This window comes from Diaphorina citri, unplaced genomic scaffold (genome assembly GCF_000475195.1).
Source record: "Diaphorina citri unplaced genomic scaffold, Diaci psyllid genome assembly version 1.1 scaffold1199, whole genome shotgun sequence".
NCBI lineage: Eukaryota > Metazoa > Arthropoda > Insecta > Hemiptera > Psyllidae > Diaphorina > Diaphorina citri.
Genome location: NW_007378628.1, coordinates 51,121 through 73,877, shown reverse-complemented (window position 1 = coordinate 73,877; position 22,757 = coordinate 51,121). Strand labels below are relative to the sequence as shown.

The 22,757-nt window shown below is 38.9% G+C and overlaps 1 protein-coding gene across 1 annotated transcript in view; it reads right to left on the bottom strand.

Annotated features, from left to right (window-relative positions):
- Positions 1–8,100: 8,100 nt before the first annotated feature.
- The window catches only part of LOC103514658 (collagen alpha-2(IV) chain-like), a 52,275-nt gene continuing 37,618 nt past the window's right edge, over positions 8,101–22,757 (bottom strand). The window contains exons 2-7 of the mRNA XM_026827564.1: positions 22,126–22,255; positions 11,576–13,282; positions 10,719–11,270; positions 10,468–10,593; positions 10,083–10,190; positions 8,101–9,965 (exon numbers count right to left, since the gene is read on the bottom strand). Coding sequence (XP_026683365.1) covers positions 8,101–9,965; positions 10,083–10,190; positions 10,468–10,593; positions 10,719–11,270; positions 11,576–13,282; positions 22,126–22,255 — 4,488 coding nt within the window. The remainder of the gene's footprint in view (positions 9,966–10,082; positions 10,191–10,467; positions 10,594–10,718; positions 11,271–11,575; positions 13,283–22,125; positions 22,256–22,757) is intronic.

Genomic DNA, 22,757 nt, shown 5'->3' with positions numbered 1-22,757 from the left:
TGTAGGAAAGAAAAAAACAAACAACTTTTTAATCTATTGTTATTAGAAAAAAATTAGCTGAAAAGAGATATTATGAGAAAACCTCTTTTTTGGCCGCCATGTTCGAAAAATCCTTACGGTACGGGATTACGGTACATCCTAGAAAAAAAGTGTAAATTTACAAAATGTAGGAAATATAAATATAAAAAACTTTCTGATTCATTGTTATTAGAAAAAAGTTACCGGAAACGAGATATTATCAAAACCCCGTTTTTGGCCGCCATTTTGAAAAAAGGCCGCCATTTTGTTTGTGTGCATGATTTTTGGTGTCACCCCTTCCTAAAAGTTTCATATTTTCCCAATGAAGGTCCATACCAAATTTGGTGCTTTCCTGAATAAATGCAGCTTTTGGCCAAAATTGTGACGTTAGGCCACCCACTATAGGTATTTTGTTTCTTAACTTTTTGTTGTAGCTGTAAGAGCATTTCAAGTTACTGAGTTGAATTATTTGGAGAATAGTTTTTATTTAGATATCTACCTACAGTACCTACCTACTACCTACCTACCTAGGTATACCGGGTGTCCAAAAATAAACGATATATTCAAATATAGGTACAATTACGTAATAATATATTTTTCTGTAGGTACTCGGTGTTGAAATTATATTGTCATGTAGCAATGACCAATGTGGTATTTTTATTGCCCATGTCAATATTGCTGTCGATAATGGGATCCTGGTGGTTTCAAAAGTTTAATAGATTTAATAAGTTTCCGAATACTCGTGCATTGTACCTCGTCCTTCAGGGAGAAAACTCAAAAATCCTCAAACCAAGCTATACAAAAGCTGTGAAGTCATGAATATGATTGTATTTTGACGTAGGTATTATTACGAGTTTTCCGATAATGGGATCCTGGTGGTTTCAAAAGTTTAATAGATTTAATAAGTTTCCGAATACTCGTGCATTGTACCTCGTCCTTCAGGGAGAGAACTCAAAAATCCTCAAACCAAGCTATACAAAAGCTGTGAAGTCATGAATATGATTGTATTTTGACGAAGGTATTATTACGAGTTTTCAAAACAAAATAAAATTAGTTTTCAATAGTGAAAAAAAAAAGAAACAAAGAGAAACAAAGAGATTTGAAACAAGAGGTCCTAATGAATAGCTGATTTTTGAATTTTTCATTTATAATCTCAAGAGAGAGACTAAATGAAAAGGGTACTTGACCAGTTTAGTACTTTCTTCACTGTAATTATTTTGTGGTTCAATAGCTTTTATTTTTCCATTAAGATTCCCAATAATATTGCAGTATTTTATTATTGTTATTATTATTTTCGTTTTGTAAAAATAACATTTTTCAATTTTTGTTGCTTATTATTATTACTATTTGTTTTTACTGTTTTCTTGATGTCCTTTATGTACTTGTATGCATTCCGATTACATATTTTATATACCAGTCGGTTAGTGAACTGTGAAACTCTCCTGTTGGAAATGCGATTTAAATGAGAGTGTTCCCAGCACTACACACGACACGTTTTTTTTTCGAACAAGAGGGAACGGGTTCTTAGAACGAGGAGTCCCATTATGTTCCAAGGGCGAAGAGAATGTTCAGTCTCATTCTTCATTCTGATGGTAATGTTTACAAGGCACCTACATAATTATTCATCTATTCTACACCTACTCTATAAAGTTCGCGTGCATTCATGAAGATAGTGCAACACCCTTATCTTTCATTCGACAGCAAACCCTCTCCCTGACAATTAGGAACGACATTAGCTATCTATGTAGACGTCACACCATTTTGACTCCTTACCTCATATTGTAAAACCTTTATTTCAATTAGAATTATTCAAAACAAAGGAAATGACAACACGAACCACTGTTGAAAACAATAAAGTCACTCAACTAAAATGAAAAAACATGGAAACTTTCATGAAAGTAGAAAGAGATTGGCACAGCGTGAAAATACTAATGGTTTCTTTCTGTTTTAATATTATGATAGAACGAAAAATCCATCTAGATTTTTTTTTTGTTATTATTTATATTTAACCTCGAACTTACCTACTTGATACAGGTCTAGATACTTCTAGGTGTGTACCTACCTACTTGATACAGGTCTAGATACTTCTAGGAGTGTACCTACCTAACTTGATAGTCGATATTTTGTTTCAAACTGTTACCTATATCATATAGGTATGATTTAATATACATAATATAGGCTATATGTATATTAAAACGGAAAAGGTTGCTAACTAGATATGTATGAACAGTAGATACTGACTGCATAATATGGCCCTAGGCCTTAGAATTCCTGGAATTAATTAATAACATTTATTATTGTTGTTGGGATAGAAAAAAAAGAATAGGCTGAAATAAACAATAGGTGCCCATCAATGTAATCATGTATTTTGTTATTACAAGTAGGTATGTAGCAATATTGTAGCATGTACCTAGGTAGGTATATCGTTTGGCGAATAACACTATCAAAGACTTGAAAATAAATTAATGTACCTAATCAAATTTTGTAAGAATGCCTGGTATTTATTTATGTATGCAATGTGCTATACAAAAAATGAGCAATGTTTTTTTTTATACGTCTACTAACTTGATTGAATTGAAGATTTTACGTATTCCTAAGTTTGGTATAGGTACATTGGTACATACATTCAGCTAAAATCAATATAATTTAATTAAGTGTAAAACACAAGGAAATCAATAAGATAAGATACAGGGAAGTGCATATTTGCGGAGTTTCAACTTTTCTTTGAAACTCGAACGGAATTGTTTTCGTTCTCTCGGGCTCCCTTTGAACAACGGAAAATGCTATACAAGGTACGTATGTTTGTAGTTTCAAGGGATTGGAACATCTGGAGTGCAGACCAAGAAAGGAGTGGGGGAGAGAGAATTTAAATAAGGTCAGGGTAGAAAAGGAAGCTGCGAGGAAGATAGTGAGAGAATTGGCGGAGTCCGCACAAGATTTTACAACTTTTTTGGACACAAAACTTGGCGGGAAAACTTGTTCAAAGAGGGGATTGAAAAACTTTCTTGTTCTGTACAATGTATAGTTGGAAATTTAGAAAATTAATTCCACTATTTCTGCTTACAAAAAGCTAAAAAGGAAAAACACACTTTAATTTATTCATTTATTTAGGTCGCTTGGTAGGTATTACATTGAAAAAATCCTAAAACCTCCAGTACTCAAGCAAGATCTTGCTCTTATACTTCCACTATTTCTGCTTACAAAAAGCTAAAAAGGAAAAACACACTTTAATTTATTCATTTATTTAGGTCGCTTGGTAGGTATTACATTAAAAAATAAATCCAAAAAGTAAAAAACCTCCAGTACTCAAGCAAGACCTTGCTCTTGTAAAACTGTAATACTGTACACTTATGTATATTTGAACAGAAACAAACCCGCGACATAGGCTTACAAGGCAGACGCGCTACCTCGACACGATTGATCGACACGATGTCCTGAGATCAGTATTCAACAGCAAATTCGGTACCACCACCGCACCGTATCCATATGTCGGCTCTTATACTTCCTGACAAATGTGACAATATCATGTTCCATGTCTTCTCGTTTCTCCCTCCCTCCCATGTCCTATTTCTACTTCCTTATTATTAATATTCTTCCAAACATTTCCTACTTCCTCCTTATTCTTAATATTCTTCCGAACATGTTTCATTTTCTTCCTTTCCGCTCCTCATTTTACCGTACAACCCTCTTGGAGCTCGTTTATTTAATCTTTTTGCTCTTATCTTTCATCGTGTTTACCTCCCTTTTTATCCCTTCTTAGCTCCTTTTTTTGAATTTTTAATATTGGGGGACACCACAGAGGTCCCATCATGCATCATCAAGGATAGGTATACGTACTTATTATAGCTAATATTGCTTTATACGAGCACTTACCTACTCTACTGAGTGTGCTATGTAAGATATGAAGACTTGCAAAATATAAAAATACCAATAAACCGGAATGGACCTTAATAATAATATTTGAGATTAAAGATTAATAATGATGACAATAAAAAGAAGAGTCCCGTTTTCTGTTACACCAATTTGTAGTAAGTATAACACTTCTGTGGGTTTTCTCGAGACTTTTTAACCCTCTTGGAGCTCGTTTATTTAATCTTTTTGCTCTTATCTTTCATCGTGTTTACCTCCCTTTTTATCCCTTCTTAGCTCCTTTTTGAATTTTTAATATTGGGGGACACCACAGAGGTCCCATCATGCATCAACAAAGATTAGGTATACGTACTTATTATATGAGCTAATATTCCTTTATACGAGCACTTACCTACTCTACTGAGTGTGCTATGTAAGATATGAAGACTTGCAAAATATAAAAATACCAATAAACCGGAATGGAGCTCCCATGGCGTAGTGGTCACTGCGCTCGCCTTGCACGCGGGAGACCCGGGTTCGATTCCCGGCGGGGTCAAGAAATTTGTATAATGCAAATGTTTGATTCCGTGACTGGCCGTTACGGGGCCCACTCAGCCTCGTGAGGAAAATGAGTAGCTATGTACCTAATATAAATGCGCATAGCGACCGGTGCCAGCATGGTAGGTAATTGGGAGCTGGATTATTGCGATATACCTATGTATTTGGAAAAATACTACAATGCTGCAGTGAGCACCAAAGTTGTGAAATAATAACACAAAGAAAGACATTTATTTATTTTTATAAACCGGAATGGACCTTAATAATAATAATTGAGATTAAAGATTAATAATGGTCACAATAAAAAGAAGAGTCCCGTTTTCTGTTACACCAATTTGTAGTATAACACTTCTGTGGGTTTTCTCGAGACTTTTTAGCCCTTTTTACTTTCCTTATCCTATAATAGAAAGGAAAGTAATGTAATCGGGTCAAAACCGGGAGTTTCTCGTCTTTTTACTTTCCTTATCCTATAGGAAGGAAAGTAATGTAATCGGGTCAAATTTTCGATGGTCAAATTTTAGTGCCAAAACACGTTTTGAGGTCCCTAGAGCCTAAATCCAAAGTTTCAGCCATTGGTCCGTGTGTGTGTCTGTGTGTGTGTCTGTCTGTAAACAAAATATCTCGAAAACGGTGAGAGGTAGAGACTTGAAATTGAACGTATTTTCAATTGAAATTACTTTGGGCGACTTTCGTTGATTCAGAATTGATTGGATATAAACGACATTTTCCAATTTCCAATATCGTTTCTAATTTTACGAGGAATAGAGATTAAGGACGACATAACTACATCACACGCCGTGCAGAACAGCAGATTCGATAGCTATCTTGTCTTTGACAAATTTAATAGATTGGAGAGGTAGAGAATTCATTATTTCAGGAAAATAATTTGATTAGGGATCAAAGGTTGCTAAGTATTTTTTACTTTTTTTTTTTCAAAGAAAGGAACATTAGCACAATGAATATCAGCATTTTTCTTTTTCCAAGAACAGTTCTAGAGTTGATTTGATTCTCACAGGTCTTGTTAAACAATAATTTTATTTTAATATTTTAATTGAAATAAAATTACTGTCTGTTAAATGAAATGAAATCTTCAGAAACATGTTGAATATATATCAGCATTTTTCTTTTTCCAAGAACAGTTCTAGAGTTGATTTGATTCTCACAGGTCTTGTTAAACAATAATTTTATTTTAATATTGTAATTGAAATAAAATTACTGTCTGTTAAATGAAATGAAATCTTCAGAAACATGTTGAATACGAGTAGGTAGTTGTAAATATTTTTGAGCAAATGACTCTTAAAGTTTAATCTGGACAACTTTTCTGAACCAAGGACAACTTTTCTGAACCAACCTTCCATTTTTTTCAAGTTATTTTATCTCCATTATGTTTTCTTAATTTTCTTGTGATAACCAATGTGTTTTGTGTTTTAGGTTGTGGAGAAGAACTGTGTTCCTTTCACGCGTTAAATTGCAGCTCAAAATCCCAAGACAAATTTATTTCGCCCCGTGTTAAATTGCAGCTCAAAACCTCAGAATAAATTTATTTCCCTTGATTCCATGTTCCATTATCTTCTTTCTCATGAAACGCGACGCAACCTCTCAGTTTGATAGAGATTTATATATTTATAATTTCATTCACATCCAGTTGAATTTCAAATTCAAACAATAGATTTGTTTTGATTAAGATGTTTCTGTAATCCCAGACATGTTTACTTGTTTATACATAAGTGCTATGAATATTTTTTTGCTTATTTTTTGAAGATTTTTACTTTTTTTTCTTTCTTTATTTGAATTGTATCATTTTTTCCATCTTTTTATACAGTGTGGTCCCAGTGTAAGGTTCTACTTGAAGCTTGGGTGTTTTCATATTTTTTGAACTTCTCTTGATTTTTGGATTGACTTCTTTGTTTTGTATTCTTCCGTCAAAATACCTTTAACCTACGAGAAATAATAATCATCAGCATTCATCAGTAGATAATAAAACATTTATGCCTACTTACAATATGCCCATAAAAATGTTAAAAATCAAATAAAATATTGTTATCACCAACCTCTCATCTCACAGCATAACACCTAATTACATTGTTACGTACCTCTCATAAAGATTGTCTAATGATGTTCGTGTTAGTTTTGATTCGATCAAAGAGAATGTATTTTCTGAAATGTATGTGTTTCATTGTTATCTCAAGTTCTGTTGAACAGGCATGTGTAAGAGATTAGGAAAATGCGTAGCAATAGTCTTCGTATTAAAGAAGTTTGGTAGTTCCAAAAGAGGGCAGCCGTCTATGTAAAATCCAGGCACGTAACTTTTTATATTAGTTTTCTTTCGTAAAATAATTTTCTTTCGTGTCCAGATTCACTATTTCACAACATTTCAGACAGTAGATTTGCGTGAGGAGTAGATACTTTCAATAAAAGAAAAAGAAGAAACCTCGTTCAATGAACCGCAGAACTTTTTTTCGAGCGCCTTTGGAACCCAAAATTTACCATGTTTTACCAAATTTCACTAAAATGGGACTGCTGGAGAGTTAACTATCACGCTACATACAAATAAACAAGATGCTTAGACATTGGAATTTGAAATATGCATTCTTGGTAGATTATTTACTGTCCTTGTGGTCGGTTCAGTTTCAGTGAATGGAAAGTTAGAAAGGGAATATGTGATATATCTAGGTAGGTATAATCGCAATACTTTGTTAATCCAAGTCCTTTGTTTTACACGGAAAGGTTATCGGCATTTAGGTAAAGAGGGAATTAAATTAAATTTATGAATGAAAGTAAATATTTCAGAAAAGCTACATTAATCTATTTGTTAAAGACAAATAGCCTGAGAAATGTTTATGGTGTTACAATAAAGTGCGGTAAGCATCCTGGAAAACTTTTTGTGGATATTTTGTCGCCTTTTCTTATCAATGCTTGAAGGGTAACAGAGGAATTGGTCAAGAATTAATGTTTCAATTTTTCACTTGTGTTTTCACTGTGGACCATGATACCGAGATGAATATGTCGCAATATGTGAATAAATTTCATAGACTATACGTATAGGTCGGTAATTTTACTTTCTCGAAAACCAATTTCATCCAATGTTGTTCGAAATAATAATTTATTTTTATTTTCACCGAAAGAAAATTAGAGCTTATATTTTAAAAATTTCTCCGACGCAAATTAGAAAGCAAACTCCTCGTAAAACTTGAACACTCGTTAAAATCATATCTGAAAATTCTCGAACATTTAATTTTTCGTAAATTTGATTCCGAAACTTGAAAATATAGAACGAGAAAAACGTTCCATTGTTCAGATGGAACAAAAGTTCTTCCCTGAATGAGGAACATCAACATATTTTCGTACATTTAAACCGTCCAAATATTTTGAAGCATCCATGCGCCTTATAGATCAATTGGATATTTTGCGACATTCTTTATCATTGAGAAAAAAAAAGTCAGAATCAAAAAATGAAAGTTCAGAAAGTAAAAACTATTTTAATTTGAAATGAAAAAGTTTGAGAAACTTTCGAAGGTTTTCTTTATCTAACTATTAATCTATTTGTAGATGCCTACTTATTTCAATTTGACCCACCTGCTTCTTCTTTGATGCATTTTTCTACCTCTTTTCAGAGGAAACAAAAGTTCAATGCATGAGACAATTTCTCTAAAGATGTGATGATGGCCACACAATTCAATTTCGTATCATTCTTGTTCCTCGATTTTTATAGCGATTTGTTTTTCTCCTCTTTTTAGTCCGTCCCTCCTTTATTATTAGGAAAGTTGATCCTGGATATCCAGGTTTGCCGGGTTGTCCTGGAGAACCTGGTTGTCCTGGGGCACCTGGACTTCCTGGAGAACCAGGGGATCCTGGGCTTCCTGGATAAGGGCTAGGGGTTTGTGGGTAGCTTGGGAAAGATGATCCTGGATATACGGGTTTGCCTGGTTGTCCTGGAGCACCTGGACTTCCTGGAGAACCAGGGGATCCTGGGCTTCCTGGATAAGGACTAGGAGATTGTGGGTAGCCTGGGAATGCTGGAGTAGATCCTGGATATCCGGGTTTGCCTGGTTGTCCTGGAGCACCTGGACTTCCTGGAGAGCCAGGAGATCCTGGGCTTCCTGGGTAAGGACTAGGAGATTGTGGGTAGCCTGGGAAAGTTGATCCTGGATATCCAGGTTTGCCTGGTTGTCCTGGGGCACCTGGACTTCCTGGAGAACCAGGAGATCCTGGGCTTCCTGGATAAGGACTAGGAGATTGTGGGTAGCCTGGGAATGCTGGAGTAGATCCTGGATAGCCGGGTTTGCCGGGTTGTCCTGGGGCACCTGGACTTCCTGGAGAACCAGGAGATCCTGGGCTTCCTGGATAAGGACTAGGGGATTGTGGGTAGCCTGGGAAAGATGATCCTGGATATCCGGGTTTGCCTGGTTGTCCTGGAGCACCTGGACTTCCTGGAGAACCAGGAGATCCTGGGCTTCCTGGATAAGGACTAGGAGATTGTGGATAGCCTGGGAATGCTGGAGTAGATCCTGGATATCCGGGTTTGCCGGGTTGTCCTGGAGAACCTGGTTGTCCTGGAGATCCTGGACTTCCTGGAGAACCAGGAGATCCTGGGCTTCCTGGGTAAGGACTAGGGGTTTGAGGGTAGCTTGGGAAAGATGATCCTGGATATCCGGGTTTGCCTGGTTGTCCTGGAGCACCTGGACTTCCTGGAGAACCAGGAGATCCTGGGCTTCCTGGATAAGGACTAGGAGATTGTGGGTAGCCTGGGAATGCTGGAGTAGATCCTGGATATCCGGGTTTGCCGGGTTGTCCTGGGGCACCTGGACTTCCTGGAGAACCAGGAGATCCTGGGCTTCCTGGATAAGGACTAGGAGATTGTGGGTAGCCTGGGAATGCTGGAGTAGATCCTGGATAGCCGGGTTTGCCGGGTTGTCCTGGGGCACCTGGACTTCCTGGAGAACCAGGAGATCCTGGGCTTCCTGGATAAGGACTAGGAGATTGTGGGTAGCCTGGGAATGCTGGAGTAGATCCTGGATAGCCGGGTTTGCCGGGTTGTCCTGGGGCACCTGGACTTCCTGGAGAACCAGGAGATCCTGGGCTTCCTGGATAAGGACTAGGAGATTGTGGGTAGCCTGGGAATGCTGGAGTAGATCCTGGATAGCCGGGTTTGCCGGGTTGTCCTGGGGCACCTGGACTTCCTGGAGAACCAGGAGATCCTGGGCTTCCTGGATAAGGACTAGGAGATTGTGGGTAGCCTGGGAATGCTGGAGTAGATCCTGGATAGCCGGGTTTGCCGGGTTGTCCTGGGGCACCTGGACTTCCTGGAGAACCAGGAGATCCTGGGCTTCCTGGATAAGGACTAGGAGATTGTGGGTAGCCTGGGAATGCTGGAGTAGATCCTGGATAGCCGGGTTTGCCGGGTTGTCCTGGGGCACCTGGACTTCCTGGAGAACCAGGAGATCCTGGGCTTCCTGGATAAGGACTAGGAGATTGTGGGTAGCCTGGGAATGCTGGAGTAGATCCTGGATAGCCGGGTTTGCCGGGTTGTCCTGGGGCACCTGGACTTCCTGGAGAACCAGGAGATCCTGGGCTTCCTGGATAAGGACTAGGGGATTGTGGGTAGCTTGGGAAAGGTGATCCTGGATATCCGGGTTTGCCTGGTTGTCCTGGAACACCTGGACTTCCTGGAGAACCAGGAGATCCTGGGCTTCCTGGGTAAGGACTAGGAGATTGTGGGTAGCCTGGGAAAGTTGATCCTGGATATCCAGGTTTGCCGGGTTGTCCTGGGGTGGTATAAGGTACGGACTATTGTATTCGCTTCGGTGTCGTCTGTCTGTCTGTCACTCTGTCCCCATAGAAGGACTTATCCAAACCTAGTGTCCAGAGAACAAAAAGCCAAAAAAAAAAAAAACTATTCTGGATATCCGGGTTTGCCTGGTTGTCCTGGAGCACCTGGACTTCCTGGAGAACCAGGGGATCCTGGGCTTCCTGGATAAGGACTAGGGGTTTGTGGGTAGCTTGGGAAAGATGATCCTGGATATCCAGGTTTGCCGGGTTGTCCTGGAGCACCTGGACTTCCTGGAGAGCCAGGAGATCCTGGGCTTCCTGGGTAAAGACTAGGAGATTGTGGGTAGCCTGGGAAAGTGGATCCTGGATATCCAGGTTTGCCGGGTTGTCCTGGGGCACCTGGACTTACCTATGAACTCAAAGCGAGAAAGTTTTAGATAACACTTCAGTCGTTAATTTAAGACCGGTTTTAGCGTTACCTATGAATATTAAACAAATTAGGTAGGTACATATAGGTACTGATCCTGGACTTCCTGGAGAACCAGGAGATCCTGGGCTTCCTGGGTAAGGACTAGGGGTTTGAGGGTAGCTTGGGAAAGTTGATCCTGGATAGCCGGGTTTGCCGGGTTGTCCTGGGGCACCTGGACTTCCTGGAGAACCAGGAGATCCTGGACTTCCTGGATAAGGACTAGGAGATTGTGGGTAGCCTGGGAATGCTGGAGTAGATCCTGGATAGCCGGGTTTGCCGGGTTGTCCTGGGGCACCTGGACTTCCTGGAGAACCAGGAGATCCTGGGCTTCCTGGATAAGGACTAGGGGATTGTGGGTAGCCTGGGAAAGTTGATCCTGGATATCCAGGTTTGCCGGCTTGTCCTGGAGAACCTGGACTTCCTGGAGAACCAGGAGATCCTGGGCTTCCTGGATAAGGACTAGGGGATTGTGGGTAACCTGGGAATGCTGGAGTAGATCCTGGATAGCCGGGTGTTCCTGGTTTTCCTGGTAGTCCTGGAGATCCGGGGCTTCCTGGAGATCCTGGTGTTCCTGGAGATCCTGGTAATGGTGATTCTGGATTTTCATCTGGAATCAAAATAAACCAATGTATGAGACGAATATGCATGGGCTTTTAATAAATCTTGTCAATGCCTTCTTAACTAAATTATTAAACCCCAGGTTTACAGTCTATTGGTTTTGGTCCATTTTCAAATACTTTTCATACAACTTCTGTATCAGTTTTGGTTGTTTGGACTATTGGATTTTGGTTGTTTGTGTTTTATAGAAAAGTTCTTAAACAAAATTAGTTTAGAATTTCATTTTTGCCTGTTCTTCATTTTCATTGTCTTTTTCAATAGTACTATAGTGCTGAAAGCTTTCGCTGGACTTACCGGGATTTTCTAGAGAAGGAAAAACGCCAGTTCCTGAAGGTGTTTCGGGTTCTGGTTCTTCGGGTCCTGGATAGATAACCTCAGGTTCTGGGCCAGAGGGAATACTGTTGTCAGGTGGTAGCGGTAATCCTGTAGACACAGATGAACCTGGTGTTCCTGGTTTTCCAGGAAGTCCTGGAGTTCCTGGCAGTCCTGGTTGTCCTGGGTAACCACTTCCTGGGAATCCACCGCTGCCTGGTTTTCCAGGAAGTCCGGGACTGCCTGGCTGTCCTGGGGCACCAGGGAATCCTGGTTGTCCAGGATATCCAGTTCCTGGGAATCCTCCAAATCCGGGTTGACCTGGTTGTCCTGGGAATCCACCGCTTTCTGGTTTTCCTGGCTGTCCTGGGGCACCAGGGAATCCTGGAGATCCTGGTTGACCTGGGTATCCACTTCCTTGGAATCCACCGCTTCCGGGTTTTCCTGGAAGGCCGGGTTGTCCTGGGGCACCTGGAAGTCCTGGAGTTCCAGGTTGACCTGGGAAACCACCACTCCCTGGTTGGCCTGGATATCCACTTCCTGGGAATCCACCGCTTCCTGGCTTTCCTGGAAGTCCGGGTTGACCTGGAGCTCCGGGAAGTCCTGGAGAGCCTGGTTGTCCTGGGAAACCACCACTTCCTGGGAATCCACCGCTTCCTGGGAAACCACCACTTCCTGGCTGTCCTGGGGCACCAGGGAATCCTGGAGATCCTGGTTGTCCTGGGTATCCGCCACTTCCTGGGAAACCACCACTCCCTGGGAATCCTCCGCTACCGGGTTGTCCTGGGGCACCAGGAGATCCTGGTTGTCCTGGGGCACCAGGGAATCCTGGAGAGCCTGGTTTACCTGGGAAACCACCACTTCCTGGGAATCCACCGCTTCCTGGCTTTCCTGGAAGGCTGGGTTGTCCTGGAGATCCTGGTTGGCCTGGGTATCCACTACCGGGGAATCCTCCACTTCCTGGCTGTCCCGGAAGACCGGGCTGTCCTGGGGCGCCTGGAGAACCAGGGAATCCTGGAGATCCCGGTTGGCCTGGGAAACCACCGCTTCCTGGCTTTCCTGGTTGTCCTGGGAAGCCGCCACTACCGGGCTGTCCTGGGGCACCAGGGAATCCTGGAGCACCTGGTTGGCCTGGGAAACCACCACTTCCTGGTTGTCCTGGGAAGCCACCACTACCAGGCTGTCCTGGAGCGCCTGGTTGTCCTGGGGCGCCTGGGAATCCTGGAGATCCTGGTTGTCCTGGGAAACCACCACTTCCTGGTTGGCCAGGGTATCCGCCGCTGCCCGGTTTCCCTGGAAGGCCGGGTTGACCTGAAGGGCCTGGAAGTCCTGGGGATCCAGGAAAACCTGGCTGTCCATTATCAGTGAAGTTGTGCCCGCCACATCCCTTGGGGAAATATAATTCTCCCCAGGGTGTGATAGATCCATGATGGTGATGGGTGTGCTCTTCCTCTTCACTGCCTGTGCCTTCCTCTCCCTGAGATGGATCATGAGGGTGCAAGAATATTTCCACTGGCTTGCCCACGGGGACAACGCGATATCCCCAACCGTCCGAGACATAGTGTGTTGCTTGTAGGACACCATCTGGTTGAATGTAACCATAGCAACCGTAAGTCACTCCATCTGGGCCTTTGCTTTCATGATGGAACTGGCCGTTGGGGCCAACTTCATATCCAAACAAGTAGGCCACTGAAACACAAGAATTTCATTGTTAGTCTTTAAATGATGTTCAAGGACCTTACGTCCGCCACTCACGCTCAAACTGTCTTATCATGTGTGGTGGAAAAAGCTCGAGACCTAGGTCATTTCGATATAGGTCTCAAGGTTTTTCGACCCCACACGGTAAGACGAGCTTGAGTTGTGGGCATTACAGTAGCATAGCACACCTTAGTCAATTCCAACTTCTTTTCAGCAGCCTCACAGTACTTATACAGCTCTACCTTACTATCATAGGTATCCTATTAGATAACATTATTTTATTAATTCAACTGAAAGCAATTGGATTGATCGATTATGGATTAGCCAGTAGGTGGACAGTAAAACAGTTTTATTTTCCGTTCCTAGAAATAGATTGTAACAGGCCTATATTTATTTAGCAAAGTCAATTTTTTTTTCTTTTCACCGAATGCTGACAAAGCTATAGTTAGGTTTTCCTGTAACCTGTAGAGTGTAGAACATAAAGGAAATGTTAATTTGCACTGTCAGCTATTAGAACGCCTCCCACTGAAGAAAAATTTACTACATAATTCAGCAATTTTCCTCGTATTTATGTCATTTTGAACGATTTTCTTGCGGTTTTTTTTCCTTTTAAACGTCTAGAACTTTTCCTTTCAGTTTTTTTCTTAAATGTCTAATGACCGAATCCCATTGTAATGATGTGTCAAACTGAAATTTTTTTCGATACTGATGAGGTTTGTTTTCGTGTCTTGAAGTCGATTCCTTGAAGCAGTTTACACACCCCAGACAAGAAGCGTGCAAAGTTTTGAGCGCTTGTTGGAATTGCTCCTAATTTTTAATAGTGAGCACGGGATAACACGGGAAAAAATGCAATATTGTAATAAAAAAAAATCAAATCATGGTATCTTTGTGGGAATCCACGGCCATATCACATTTATCTCTTAGCAATTTTATCTTCATCTTCTACTTTTTTTTCCATAGGAATTAAAAAGAAAGATACCTCCTACATAATTCCAAGTATTCCAACTTAAACTAGCTATCTAGATGAAATGAAATTTACAAATGTTCTTCAGAAAGATATTGCCCGAATTGAAGTCCGCATTTATGACAAATCTGTCTTTCTTCTTCATCATCGTTGTCTTCTTTTTCTCCTTCTTCATCGTCTTCTTCTTTTATATGAATCTCACAAAGTTAAATTTAATTTGAAATGAAAAAGCATTCATTTCATATCTTTCGATGTTGATTGGGAGGTTCCCAGAGGGATATTGCTATTTGAGTCTGGGGATATTTTATCTATTTTCGTTCTCTTTTATTAATTTTACCCAATAATTACAACCTAGCTATCCAATCTTTTTATCTATTGTAGACGTTAAATTTTTCGTGTTTAGATGACTGTTCAAGAGAAAAACATATTGTACTTTCGAGCCATTTTACAGGTTTTGCAGGGATCTATTTTAGTTGAAAAACACAGGAATAAACCACCAGTATATTCGTAGAAAATAGAGGCAAAATTTTCCTCTAGTTTTCAGTAGAAAAGCCTCTGGATCCTTGATAACTTTATAAATATAGATCGAAACTAGCCCATTGAAATACGGTATTAGGTGGGTAATTAGATTTTGTGAATTCGATCCTGTGGGAGTATAAGCAAAGTAGGAAATATGAACAATGTAGGGAATATCAACAAAGTAGGGAATATCAACAATGTAGGGAATATCAACAAAGTAGGGAATATCAACAATGTAGGGAATATCAACAATGTAGGGAATATCAACAAAGTAGGGAATATCAACAATTTAGGGAATATCAAGAATGTAGGGAATATCAACAATGTAGGGAATATCAGCAATGTAGGGAATATCAACAATGTAGGGAATATCAACAAAGTAGGGAATATCAACAATGTAGGGAATATCAACAATTTAGGGAATATCAACAATCTAGGGAATATCAACAAAGTAGGGAATATCAACAATGTAGGGAATATCAACAATGCAGGGAATATCAGCAAAGTAGGGAATATCAACAAAGCTGTTATACGAGTAGGCAATATCCTCAACAAGTTTATTTTGAAAAGGAGTGATATGCCACCAGTCTAGATAGCTTGGAAGGTAGCGCATTCGGAAAAAATACATGTGTCTCCCTCTCTACAAGTATTATCTACCAACCTATCGAATTTTGCTACAAAGAAAGTAAAAGAAGAAGACAGTTTGTATGCGGAATAACTCTTGAACAAATTCGGTTAACATGAAAGTTTCGGCAAAAAAAAAACATATCAACAATAATTGGAAGATATCCTAAAAGTTTAATTGACATATGTCGAGTACGTTACAAATGACATCGAACACACCATCACAATCAACTGAATGTGGCGTTATTTTTCAATACATCGAAGACTGAAATTGGTATCTCTGATGAATCACATGAGAGATTTAATCAGTCGATGTTTACTACCAGAAGAAATCGAGATTTATTTTTCAATAAAACCTATGAGCTATTGAATGATAACTTTTGAATACCCATTGTTTCGTGCTGTAATTACGAGAAGATTTTAAAATTATTCTTATATCAACGATCAACCCCCTAATTTAAGACTAATTTGTGACTAAATAGTTAGATACTTTCAAGATCGTCTCAATTATATTAGCAGACCTTGTAGTATTGACCCTGCAGATGGCAATAATTGACCAAAAGAAGAGAAAAAGGAAGACGGACAATCATAGTTACAACAATACATATAACAACAGAAATCAACTAGAAGTAGATAACTTAGGAATCAACAGATAAATATAATAGTCAATCAGTCAATCTGTAAATAATCATATTATACAGAATCTGTTCTGTCAAACTTTGTAGTATTGACCCTGCAGATGGCAATAATTGACCAAAAGAAGAGAAAAAGGAAGACGGACAATCATAGTTACAACAATACATATAATAACAGAAATCGACAAGAAGTAGATAGCTTAGGAATCAACAGATAAATATAATAGTCAATCAGTCAATCTGTAAATAATCATAATTATACAGAATCTGTTCTGTCAAACGTTGTGTCTCGGATGATAGATAAGAATAAGAAGTTGATACTAACTACAACAAAAATAAAGATGGATTCTTATGAATTTATTAAAGAGATTGACGCATTCCTTCCTTGTTATAGCAACAAGTTCTTGTTCTTGGGATCTTCTTTACAAACATCAGCGAAGGAGAAGAATAAAGATGGATTCTTATGAATTTATTAAAGAGATTGACGCATTCCTTCCTTGTTATAGCAACAAGTTCTTGTTCTTGGGATCTTCTTCACAAACATCAGCGAAGGAGAAGTTCACAGTATTGTTCAATTTGGCAATGTCAGATGGTCGACGTATTTTGCAATAATCAGATAAATAATTCAGTGCAGTGCAGCGCGACATAGTATTGGTTTCCATGGAATGATGATTTATAGCCTGTAGGGATCCCAAGGCCACTAAGTTTCTTTGTCCCGAAAAACAAGTCTCGTGTAAAACAAAAGGGAAATGATGCATTCATCATGGCTGCCCGAGGATGAGACGAGAAATGTTTGATAGTTGACATTTCTCGTGTGTTTTTTACTATACAAAGATGCATTCATCATGGCTGCCCGAGGATGAGACGAGAAATGTTTGATAGTTGACATTTCTCGTGTGTTTTTTACTATACAAAAAAAAAAAAAGGAATGAGATATTGTTCAATATGGCTCTAGGTATGTGAGGAGAGCTCAAAAATGCTTCGCATCTCTTTGGATTTCTAAATCAAGAAAGAGGTTTCCAGTTACCAAAATCCGATATTGAGATAAACCGTTCAAAGCTTTGTACTTAATGAAAAAAATAATTTCAGCTGTTCCAGTATTTAAGCTCGTTTGTTAAAGAAGAAAGAATGCTCTGAAAAATGAATTCAACGTTTGAGAGAAATTAAATTGCTTTTCGAGGAGTCCAACATTGCACCATGAAAAGGATTCCGTCAGAAGTGGATCTACAACATCCACCAACCAAATCAAATTAATAAAACATTAAACAACAAGGTACCTAAATAAATTAAAAAGTCAAATTAATGAAATGATAAATCAAATTAACGAAATGGTATTGTAAATCAAATAAACGAAATGATAGGTACTCGTACAATATTGGTACTTCTTGTTAAATTTAATGTCGCCACAACTTGCTAGTTTACTGCAATACAATTATTCAAAGTGCTACGTTGTTAATCTACAAGAGTGACTACCTACCTATTAAAAGTTTCAATATTACGGTCAAACGAAAGTTTGAATTTGAACAACTTAAATTTCGGTACCAAGATTAACATCCAACTTGCTAGTTTACTGCAATACAATTATTCAAAGTGCTACGTTGTTAATCTACAAGAGTGACTACCTACCTATTAAAAGTTTCAATGTTACGGCCAAACGAAAGTTTGAATTTGAACAACTTAAATTTCGGTACCAAGATTAACATCCCATTATCTATCTTGTAGTCATCATAGCTATGACATACCTAACTGATTAATACACGCCTATTATACCTATCCTATTACAACAATTTAAAGTTTGAAGCTAAAAAATGTAAATACAATGGATGTATGTAAATTAATGAAAAAAATAATTTCAGCTGTTCCAGTATTTAAGCTCGTTTGTTAAAGAAGAAAGAATGCTCTGAAAAATGAATTCAACGTTTTTTGAGAGAAATTAAATTGCTTTTCGAGGAGTCCAACATTGCACCATGAAAAGGATTCCGTCAGAAGTGGATCTACAACATCCACCAACCAAATCAAATTAATAAAACATTAAACAACAAGGTACCTAAATAAATTAAAAAGTCAAATTAATGAAATGATAAATCAAATTAACGAAATGGTATTGTAAATCAAATAAACGAAATGATAGGTACTCGTACAATATTGGTACTTCTTGTTAAATTTAATGTCGCCACAACTTGCTAGTTTACTGCAATACAATTATTCAAAGTGCTACGTTGTTAATCTACAAGAGTGACTACCTACCTATTAAAAGTTTCAATGTTACGGCCAAACGAAAGTTTGAATTTGAACAACTTAAATTTCGGTACCAAGATTAACATCCCATTATCTATCTTGTAGTCATCATAGCTATGACATACCTAACTGATTAATACACGCCTATTATACCTATCCTATTACAACAATTTAAAGTTTGAAGCTAAAAAATGTAAATACAATGGATGTATGTAAATAACTTTGTATAACCTATGCATATAAATTAACTGTGTAAATAAATTGGTATAAATAAATTAACAGGTAAGCAAAAAAAGCTAAAGCAAGTAATTAATGAGTTTCAATTTGTAAATGACTCTACTGAAACCTAGGATTTTACGTGTGACCCCGGACTCAATTTAGGTTTGGGGACGCAGATTGGAGCTGTTCTGACGGCCGGGTCTACAATTTCATCTTAACATCATTTATCGCAAGGAAAATCTCTGGAAAAGGCGTGTACAGAACATGACTTTTTGACACACTCAATATTGCTTTTAACATGAAATTTCAAGCCCAGGCATCACCTTTTTTTCTTTCTTGGCAAGGTTCTCCTGAAGGGGCTCTTCCACCGAACCACTGATCTTCCCTTTCACCGTGCGCCTTTAGATATTTTACTATAGGGATGTCTTTGAATGTTACTAGACTTTGTGAGTCCCGTCCCTATGAAGAGAATTCCATGGTGGAATTTCCCGAAAAAGGATAATGGACATAAAAAGTTTGTAGTCAACATGAAACCGTAAACCCGGCGTAAAGGGAAGGTTGATTTCGACATGGACACGATTCACCACGGTTTTGCACGTCACAGGGTGAGCCGTACAATGTCATAACGAATACAATGACCATACACCATACTCTTTATTAATCACCTATTAGGTATTATACCTGAGAATACCGATATCGTAATCATAGTGTAACCCCGAAACCGACTAATATCCGTAAAGAAGATAAAGTTTTGGATGTCCTTGTGCGAGAATTTGGCAATGCTTTTTTAGCAGCTTTAAGTTTTGCTGAATTCAGGAAAACACTGAATTTGGTGTGTAGATAGGTACTGTAGGTAGTGTTTATTAATGAGTTAGGTAAGTACCCACTCGTAGGTAGTACTTACTTAGTAAGTGGCAAAGTAATGATCACAATTAGATGGAAATTTATGACTTTTTAAAGCCTATTGAGTGTAAAAGCTCACCATGTGAGAATCCTGACATGAAAGGCTAAACAGAACGACACCTACCCACATGTATGTTTGTACACAATGTTGGCATTTCGCACTTCTTCCTCGCCGAAAGTAAATAATCAAAACCCCCGGGGTCTGTTCACTCATTTCAATTTCCCATGTAGATTAGAAAATTTCACAAAAGCCTTCAAGTTGGAAAATAAAACTTCCAAAGACAAACAAAAGAAAGATGGCTTCAGACTGGTGAGATTAAAAAAACCCAAGGGTGTATGCTTTGGCGCGATTGACACATATGACAGTGGGGGCTTACTTCCGTCTTCCCCAAATCTGTTCTCTCTTCCTTTTTGTGCTCTCCTTCATGGCTGTTTCTCCCCCTTCTTGTAACTCCCTACCTATATTTCCGTCATAATTCTTCTTCTTTTTCTTTTCCTCCTCCTACTCCTCTTTTTCTTCTTATTCTTTTTCTTCCTCTTCATCTTCCATTTCTTCTTCTTCTCCTTCTTCCTCCCTGAAATCTTCTCTGTCTACTCCTGTCTCTCTTCCCACTCGCATATATTTCGCATCCTTCTCAGTCATTTCCCTCTGTCCTCATTTCGCTCAGAGCTGTCCAAAAGAAGGCTAATAATAACAACAACAATGAGCTCCTAAATTACTCTAAGGAGGCTGAGTGCACCCCGAAATAGGTGGCCTGGCCTAGACGATTGCCCATCCAGATAACAACTACGCACGACATTAGCCATGTTTTCTCTCTCACCAAATAAGACATTGGGTATAATTATGTTGTATGTAGCTCAGATTTGATCTAATTTTGAAACATTTGTTAAGTCAAAATGAACTTTCCGTGAATTTGGTATGGAAATTTTTGTTTGCAAAAATCGGGCATTTTTGCACAGCTCTTGCATAATCATAACTCTTTTTCCTTCCAACTCTTTCTTTTCCTTTCTCAAATTCCTTCTCTCCGCCCTATCCACGTTTTTCATTTCTAAGCTTCTCTACGCTTTCCATTCTCTTCCTCACACTATCTCTTGATTCCCTCATACTTCTATTCATTCTCTCCAAGCCCTTTTCTCTCCATTCCGAGCTCCCCATACCATTTTTTCATATATGATCATTATTATTATTTATTTTTTTGACATTTGACATAACTGGGATAATTAGGCTAGCTGGAAGGTTCGTCTGAGCATGCTCCAGGCGGGGGTAGGGGTAGTTTTTCTGACTTTTTTTCTAATTTTAACGAAATTGCCTATTGCCTAATTATCATCAAGTCGTCAGGGGTCTGCAAGGCTTTTTCCGTTCATTAATTAACGGAATTTTTCACGAAGTTTCGGCTATTTCTTTTCCAGCTAGAGTTTTTGCTCCCCTGAGTAACTTTCTGGTTTTTAAGGTCGGAAGGATTCGAAGAAGAATTCACAAGTTTTTTCTTCTCAGATTGCAAACTTGGCACGAAATTTTTCTCAGCGAGAAAGTTTGAATTGTACTTTTTATAATAATGATTATTATTAGAATATGATAAGGTACATATATCTAGATGCTGTTTGTACCGTATATGTATATTATACTACCCTAGTGTGTGTTGTAGGTATTTGAAGAAAGCACCAAAACCTCGAGTACCTACAGACAGCCCTAAAGGATGGGTTAAGCTACTACGAGATATCTACTCCTCGTAATGAGAGCCTGCATTCTGCAAACAGCTTAAAGTGCTTCCTAAGTATTTCTGAAATCGAAAACCAAACCCCAGATCCGAAGTTCACCACGCTAACCATACTACGCCTCAGGTTGATTTCTGCCTGTGGGGACTCTTCAGTCTCATTCTAGCAGCATAAACAAGGTCTCTTCTATTCTACGCTAGAATCTATCCACATAGTCAGGTTTCTTTGTGTTTTCAGGAATGGAAATTTAGAAAAAATCTTCCCCTTTCAAACAAAATTGGATGGTTAGTGTACCTACCTAGTTTTATCGTTCCTTAGTTCCTATTCTTTTTGATTTTAAAAGTGAGAAAGCTATCCACTTTGTAGTGCTGGTCGCTACTCGATTAAAGTAGCTACTCAATTGTCCTCACGAGGCTGAGTGCACCCCAAACTCCAAGCACAGAGCCGAAAAAACTTCGGCCCCGCCGGGAATCGAACCCGGACCTCCTGCTTGCAAGCCTAGTGTGATACCCACTCGGCCACGGAGGTTGCTGCAATATTGTAATCTATAATTATAATTGATGCAAATAATCAAATTACAATTACAAATCGTGGGGGATTTCAAGTGATTTGACGATTTGAAGGATTTTTCTTTTTACTATTTCTTTGACCCTAAATTGGGGAATTGTTTCTTCCTCTTGAACATGCTCGAACTCTTCTCGAGATTTCATCAATTATTACTATTATAAATGTATACCATTTACGACAGTATAGATATGCCCTTTTTAACAGATAGCAGAGTAGATATCTACTCCTTTGCTTAAATTCATACACAAAAAGCCCACTCCAAGGCTTAGGTGTAGTTCCAGACAGCCCTAAAGGATGGGTTAAGCTACTACGAGATATCTACTCCTCGTAATGAGAGCCTGCATTCTGCAAACAGCTTAAAGTGCTCCCCAAGTATTTTTGAAATCGATGGGACGAGGTATAAAAACCTTCGTTCGCATTAGAGTAATTACTTTTCTTGCATTACTTACTGGTGTCAAAATTCTGCTCATGGTACTGAGTTTTGTTTTCGTCTTGTAACTCCAGAACAACTTCTTTATCTCCATGGACCTGTCTGCCATTTCTAAATAATCCGTTTGCTACTGATATGTACACCAATATCTGAAACAGAATATTTAATCCAATCATTATAATGGAATTAATGAAAAACAGGGTGCTTCGGAAGCCATAAAGTTCTTACAAACTTCACAGTCTTAATATTTGTGTCCAAATATAGTTGACTGGCCTTCGATTGACGAGGTAACTCTATGTTGAGACAGTGTGGACGGTTCAGTCGACATCGATGGCCGGTCGACTAAGTGTGGACACACCTTTATAGCTGACAAACCTGAAAAAACTCAAAATTCAGAGAGTCAAGCATCAAAGATCAACTTTATTGCAAAAATTTTCTCTAGAGTAGATTCCAGAACAATCTTCTCAAAGTAAACTTTGTGCGTCATTCTGAGACACCCAGTATTACTTCAGCAGATTACTTTTGTTTTGTCTTCTCCTTTTTTTTCTTTTAGTATTTTTTTGTCCTGTAACATATTGAGGATTGTAGGCATCCCAACCCCCTTGTTGTTTTGTCCAGAATTTTGTCAAAGACCAGAATTTTGTCTTTCTT